A 7,039-nucleotide genomic window follows, 5' to 3' on the forward strand; every position below is an offset into this window, starting at 1 on the left:
CAGTAATTATTTTTATTTCAAAATTTTAAAAGGTATTTATTTTAAGAATAAAATAAAGTGTATTTAAATTATTTGTATTTATAAAGTGTATTTAGATCATATTTATATTAAATAAACATTTTTTTAAACGAACTTTGTTTTCAATAAAATTTATACCGGCATGTTCACAAAAAAAAATTAAGAAATACAGTGCATTTAGTTTTATTTTTAAGTTTAAATAAGACAAGTTATTTGAGTAATTTATTAATTAGGGGAAGAAGTAGTTTAGATGATAAATGAAAAAAGAAATAAAAAATATGGACCAACCAAAGTTAGACAAGTGGCAAAAGAATTGAGCAAAATTTGGAAATCGGGTCATGACCTAGGTCGTTTGAACGACCAGGTTGCAACTTCTATTTTCTATTTTCTTTTATTTATTTTAATGAAACTAATATTAACTTGACAAGTGGCAACCTAGTTTATGATGGGTCATCAATGTGAGTGGTCTAAGATATAAGATGCATGTTAGTAACATGGTCCGGACACGTAGGATGATTAGGTTTTTTTTTTTTTTTTTTTTTGAAAATTGACTTTCAAGATGATTAGGTACATAAGATGGTCTAGGCATACAATCTATAGATGCATGAGAATCCGTATATGACCTCCTCATAAAGAAAACAAATCTTACTACCAAAAGGTGTATTGTAAATTAAACTTATAACTTAATTGTAATGTTATTGTTGTTTATGATTTCGTCCTATATCTAACTCTTAAATGATATAAATACACAACAATGAACATTCAGCTATAAAAAAAATTGATGCAACCGACAGTTTAAGCAATATGTTTCTTTCTTTAATTTGATTACCTTTTTTATTTTCTCGACACAGAATTAGGGGTGTTTATCGAATCGAATATCAAATTTTCGAATTATTCGAATAATTTCTATTTTTTTTGAATTCGTATTCGATTCGAATTCAATTAAAACTTATCGAATTTGATTCGAATCGTATTCGATTCGTATTCGAATTCAAATTCAAATAAATTTGATTTGATTTAGATTCTTTAAAAACATGTAAATAACTATCAAAATGAAACATAAATTTAAAGCAGCCATAAAGCATGATATCACATTAAAAAGTTCCAAATAAAGTACTATAAGTCTAAAATTCAAAACGAGAAGTCGGGAATAACCACTTCACATTACAAGATAATATTTTTAGGGTTAGAAATCTATTGATAGATTTGTTACTTAGGTTTTAATTATGATCCATGTAGTGGGTTTGGTAATGGGTAATTTTTTGGGTAAAGGGTTAACCCGGTGATTCTATATATTCACAACCAAACAAAACAAGTAGTGTAGAAAACCTACACTAGTTCAATCATGAGACATGCCCCATGAAAGTAAACAAAACGACAAAATCAACCAAATAAGAAACGACTAGACTCTAATCTAGCAAGAAAAAACAAAATAAACTATCGACTATTCAACCACCATCAACATCCCTGTGAAGTTTGTGAATCTCCCATTCTCCAAGAAGCCTCTGGACGCTAGCAGTGTTCTTCAGCTTCACTCCCATCAACTTGTATCGAACCATTTGAATGATAGTCACACTAATAGTTTCTGGAGGCCTTAACTGATTCTTAAACAACCTAGCATTCCGCTCCTGCCAAATCACATAAGCACTAGCCGCAACTAAAATTCTAGCAACAAGATTAGCCGCTGACTTCGACCGGGCTCGAACTGACAGCCAATCCACAACATCCCCCCATATAGGTTGAACCAAATCCATGCCCACCTTTTGTCTAACCATATGCCAGACTTGAGACGAGAATTTACATTCAAAAAATAAGTGACTGGGAATCATAATTCTCGTAACATAAAAGGCAACACATCATGTTCATATTTTTCCTGCGCGACAAATCCCAACTCAAGATTTTATCCTGTGTAAGTAACTTACCCCTCATGATTAACCACATAAAGAAAGCATGCCTCGGGATACATTGTGGGAACCAAACAATAGAGCACCAATCAATCTCTGGTTCTGCATAACGAATCGAACTCCAGACACACGAAGCAGAAATGTCACTTACATGATCACCATCTCGCCACACAATCCTATCACTTTTATTCGGATCAATGTTCACCTGGTCCAGCTGAATAAGAACTGGATAAAGATCCCTCCAAGCCTCAGGCCAAATCCAAACCCCATTCGACCGTAAATCAGCAACTGGCATCCAATCTGAACCCCGCATTCGTGATCGTTCTAGGAGACAAAAAATCGCCCAACGGCGCCAAAGTACACCAGACATCATACCACGCAGATGTTCTAGCGCCATTACCTAACTCGGACCAAAAATGATTCCTCATAAGCGGCCGAAGATGTAACAGCTTCCGCCAAGACCAGCAACAATTTGTTGGAAAAGTGCACCTCCAAAAACTTTTACCTTTTAACCTGTAAGAATGAACCCACTCGACCCACAAAGATTTTCGGTTGGTAATAATACTCCAAATGTGAGAGGTCATGAGAGCTTTGTTTAAGTCACCAATGCGTCTAATGCCTAAGCCCCCCTCATACTTCGGAACACAAATAGATTTCCAAGAAACCTTCGCCTTTCCTCTATGAAAGCCACAATCTTGAGATCATAAAAAAATTTTGCATTCTAGCTTCCAAATCATAAACCACCCGAGCCGGCAAGATAAACACAGATGACCAGTAAATATGCATAGAGGACAAAACTGAAATGATAAGTTGTAACCTGCCTGCAAAAGAGAGCATCCTGTTCCTCCAATGCATGATACGTTTCTCAAGCTTTTCCACAAAAACATTGCAATCTTTATACAAAAGCTTCGAAGATATGAGGGGGCACCCCCAAGTACCTCACAGGCAGCGTACCTTCCACAAACGGCATAATTCTCAAAATAGCACTCTTAATGTAACTGGGAACGTTGCAAAAGAAAACCGTACTTTTTTGAACACTAGGCACCAACCCCGACATATTAGTAAAAGTAGCTAGGGATGACATAAAATAAATTTTGAAAAGAATTTATAGTATAGCCTAATAAAAGTTATATATGTATTATATATAAAAATAATAAATAAAAATGTATAATTTTTATTCGAATTTCGAATTGAATCGAATTTGAAATTATAAATTCGTATTCGATTCATATTCAATTTACTTGACTCGAATTGAATCGAATTCGAATTCTTATAATCGAAACGAATTCTTGATAATCGAATCGAATTTAAACGAATTTCGAATTTTTCGAATTCGAAACAAATTCTGAACACCCCTACACAAAATAATAGTTTAATACTCTTGGTCTCTTAGAAAAGTTCAACCACAAATTCTAGTCCTGGTGTTTTTAAAAATACTGTAAACTTTATATCTAATTAAAATTACTCACTGGATGATGAATGAACTGTAGCCGGCACCTTATAATATCATAAAAAATGCCCCTTAATCTTAAAACACAATAAAAGAATATATACTTCTGTAAATAAATAGTAAGTGAATGAACCATAGCCGGCCCCGCTCCAGGTTCGGCTCTTTGCTTCTTTGATCTTTTGATCTTATTGGTACTGGCCAGTTCAGTTTGTCTTTTTTCAAAACCATAGTTAGTGGTTCGGCCCAAGTATTCCATCAAAACCTGTCGGACCATAAACACCCCTACCACCACCATTGCCGCTTACAACACCTCTTCGATTATAACCTTCCCCTTCCTATCTTCTTTCTTCTGTGCTTTCCAACTAACCTTTGCATTGCCCATATAACCCATGGTTGCATTCTTCTCAGCCATCACCAAATCCGCCAACGACGACCAAGCCTCTTGCGGCTGCTCATGCACCCAACATATCAGAAAATAAACCTTCCTCTCACCCGACTTAAGCTTCGCCTTCATTTCCGTTCGTTTAACATTCCGCACCTTCTCCGTCTTCACTTCTTTCAAACCCGCTGTCAACATCCTGTGCAGATCACAAAGCGCACAAATCAAACCATCGCCTCCGAGAGACAATAGACTTGCGACATCGTCTATAACCCCCAACCCGAATTGCGGCCCACCCATGTGTCGGAAAGCAGGAGAGCATGTTTGTTCCAAACAGTACGACAGGGCTTCGGAAACCGTCTCGGGTTGACCACTTTGACCCAAAGCTAACGAGACTGTTAACACAACCGTTGCTGAGTCTACCGGGTCTGACTGCCAGTCTCCGTTGTATAGCCTAAGGGTGAAACAATAGCTATACAAGATGTCTACAAGATGAATGGCTAAAAGCGGGGATGGTTCGCTTGAGCTAAGTTTGTTGACCGGAGGTAATGCGGTTTCGGGACCTGGTGGAAACTCGTAGGTGAGGTCTGAAGGGTCGGGCTCGTGTTTTGTTATGGGTTGAACACGTTGGGTTCCGTCTCGACTCAGAGATATGGTTTTAGCGGAGGGTTTTAACCACCAGGGCTCCCATGGTTCGATCAGCTTACTTAGCTCTCCGGAAGCAATGGCTCTCTGAAAATGTTTTTTTTCTTCAGTGGATAAATCATCGAAGCTGATTTCAAGTCCTGCAAAGGCAAAGATGTTAAAGTATATCGCTCAGGTGGCAAATAGAAATTATATAATAATCTACAAACGTACCTGACATGATTTTTTGAATGGTTTCCTCGGACAAAGCTGACTCTGCTGATCCTAAAAACACAAATAATCTAGTGAATAAATAAAATTAAAACTAATAACCGATGCAATAAAAATTTCTAGCCTGTTTGTGATACAAACATATTAATAACTTACCATCATTATCATCATCCATGCTCTCAGCCTCTTCCTCTGAATGAAAGCGTTTAAGAATGTCCAGCATTTTCTGCTTTGTGTCGTCACCAGGTTCTAACTGCTGCATCTCCTCCATTACATTATCTCTCATAAATGATTCCGTGCATCGGAGGCTGTGCGACTACAAAGATTAAAAAAGTGTTTCAAAACATAAAGAAAGATATATGTAACTATTTTTCATCAAAAAACCTATGAAACAAATATAACTTTCAAAGTGTACACCAATGTATGTTACAAAAACAGAAATAAATATAAGCTCACCTTGTAACATGGAAGGGAACAATACCGAGTGTTACACCGGGGACACGTATACTGTGAAAACTGTTTTTGACACCTACAATTAAACACAAAAAATAACCTAAAATCATTAACCTAATTCCAAACAGCAGTATCATAACTCATAAGCAAACAAAATTCAACATCAAAGTTACATTATAAATAATTACACAATTGTTAAATTGAATTACAGAGTTTCGAATAATAACATACACACGGCAAATTGTACGAGATGGAGGATTCAACTGCGATGAATTCGAAGATGCTTCCGAAGTAATTATTGTATCCGCCATTGTTCTACTTCCTGAAGAAGCAAAAACCCTAGTTCAGATGTTAACAAATTGAAATTTTGTTGTAGGCTGGATTAGGTTGAATAATAGAAGTATATAAAAAGAATATATGAATGAAGAACCAGTAGCAGGCGCAGCACACAGGGATGATGTTAGATATATAGATACATGATATAGATACAGAGAGCGGGAGTGAACCTGATTCAAGAAGCATCGATGATGAAGAGGAATGTTGGAGGAGAAACCCCTGAAGAAAACGCTAGAAGTTTTTCTTTTGAAACTAGTTTTTGTTTTGCTCCTTGTGTTTTTAATTTTGTACAGTTTATGTCCTTTTAGTTTTTGTTATTATACTAATCGGAAAACTGGACCAAACAAAATCCGATGGTTTGGTGTTGGCATTTTTTGACAACCTATTTCTACGGTTTTTTGAAGATAGCCTTCGTCTTGACGACTTTTTTAGTAATGATAATTTTGAAATTTCCATTGTTCTAATTAGAGCTTGTTGGGGATGTTTAGTATATGCATGCAATTAAAGGAGTTTTGGATTATTATATGTGCCTTTCTTTGTCTACATAAGGCTATCGTTTGTTGTTTATCAAAAATAGATTGTTATTTTAGGGCTGTAAACGAACACGAACGAGGCTTTGTTCTTGTTCGTTCGTTAAGGAAATAAATGTGTTCACGAACGATTCATGAACAATTACCGAACGAGATTTTATGTTCGTGTTCGTTCATTAAGGAAATGAGCGTGTTCGCGAACGGTTCACGAACACAAATGAACACAAATAAATTTGGCGAACGCGACGAAGGATAAAGATAGATGGCCCAGAGAGTAGCACTCGAACTTGAATACCTTATTGTGGAACGGAGGTCGATCGTATTCGCCAATGTAAATAATGAGAAATGAAAGGGAAATGATGCATAAATAAGGTGAAAGTGGGTTTTCTACTTTAATTGTTAGGGTAATAAAATAAATAAAAGTTTAATAATATAAAAAGTACATATAAAATATAAGAAAGTACAAAGATATTCAATTAAAACACGAACATACGAACATAAACGAACGCAAACCAACGAATGTTCACGAACACGTTCACGAACACCTTACCGAACGTTCACGAACACAATCGAACGAACGAGACCTCTGTTCATGTTCGTTCATTTAACTAATCGAACGAAATTTCTTGTTCATGTTCGTTCGCTTATTAAATGAACGAACATAAACGAACTTCCCGCCGAACGGTTCACGAACTGTTCGCTGAACGTTCGGTTCGTTTACAGCCCTAGTTATTTTGAAGAATGATGATTGGCTAAAGAAAGGGTATTTTTCTAGCTACTCGATCAACATAGATCTGGGTTTTGGGCAGATATTTTCATGCTGAACAGTAACCGAATCGAACTTACACGAAGAGCGAAAAACCAGAAGTTCAGTTTTGGTTTGGTTTGAATACAAAAAAGACCAATACACACCCCTAAAGTTTGTTATGTGATTTCTATACTAACGACTACTCATAGTAAAGTTAAATGTGTCATGATTACATGTTATACTCAATAAATCCCACAAATAACAAAGCTAATGGTCTGAGGAGGGTAAGATTCAGACAACTTTACCTATACCCCATAGGAATAGAGAGACTACTTCTAATGAGACATCTGACTTGATAATAGTTTT

General features: G+C 36.1%; 2 protein-coding genes across 3 annotated transcripts; both read right to left on the reverse strand.

Moving 5' to 3' along the window:
- Nucleotides 1-1,466: 1,466 nt before the first annotated feature.
- On the reverse strand, nt 1,467-2,319 carry LOC110895063. The gene is made up of 2 exons (XM_022142330.1): nt 1,941-2,319; nt 1,467-1,801 (listed from the first exon to the last, which is right to left on the reverse strand). Exons 1-2 carry the CDS (start codon nt 2,317-2,319, stop codon nt 1,467-1,469), a joined length of 714 nt encoding a protein of 237 aa, XP_021998022.1.
- A 1,027-nt stretch (nt 2,320-3,346) lies between these two features.
- LOC110920868 (zinc finger HIT domain-containing protein 2) lies at nt 3,347-5,610 on the reverse strand. Of its 2 annotated transcripts, none has more exons than XM_022165080.2 (6): nt 5,566-5,610; nt 5,291-5,381; nt 5,063-5,135; nt 4,763-4,922; nt 4,610-4,660; nt 3,347-4,536 (listed from the first exon to the last, which is right to left on the reverse strand). In XM_022165080.2, exons 1-6 carry the CDS (start codon nt 5,579-5,581, stop codon nt 3,674-3,676), a joined length of 1,254 nt encoding a protein of 417 aa, XP_022020772.1. In that variant the 5' UTR covers nt 5,582-5,610; the 3' UTR covers nt 3,347-3,673. The 2 variants fall into 2 exon arrangements, with proteins under 2 accessions (XP_022020772.1, XP_022020785.1); XM_022165093.2 differs by lacking the exon at nt 5,566-5,610 and adding an exon at nt 5,490-5,551 and having other exon boundaries at nt 3,603-4,536.
- Nucleotides 5,611-7,039: the final 1,429 nt, after the last annotated feature.

This window comes from Helianthus annuus, chromosome 2 (assembly GCF_002127325.2).
Source record: "Helianthus annuus cultivar XRQ/B chromosome 2, HanXRQr2.0-SUNRISE, whole genome shotgun sequence".
In the NCBI taxonomy this organism is placed as follows: Eukaryota; Viridiplantae; Streptophyta; class Magnoliopsida; order Asterales; family Asteraceae; genus Helianthus; species Helianthus annuus.

Excerpts from the sequence above, each read along its gene's own strand:
- LOC110895063 (XM_022142330.1), bottom strand. The coding sequence starts at position 2,319 with ATGGCGCTAGAACATCTGCGTGGTATGATGTCTGGTGTACTTTGGCGC. Across the intron at positions 1,802-1,940 it reads TATGTGGTTAATCATGAGGG|TCTGGCATATGGTTAGACAA; the intron begins GTAAGTTACTTA and ends TCTCGTCTCAAG.
- LOC110920868 (XM_022165080.2), bottom strand. Across the intron at positions 5,136-5,290 it reads TCTCGTACAATTTGCCGTGT|GTGTCAAAAACAGTTTTCAC; the intron begins GTATGTTATTAT and ends GTTTAATTGTAG. Across the intron at positions 4,661-4,762 it reads CATGGATGATGATAATGATG|GATCAGCAGAGTCAGCTTTG; the intron begins GTAAGTTATTAA and ends TTGTGTTTTTAG.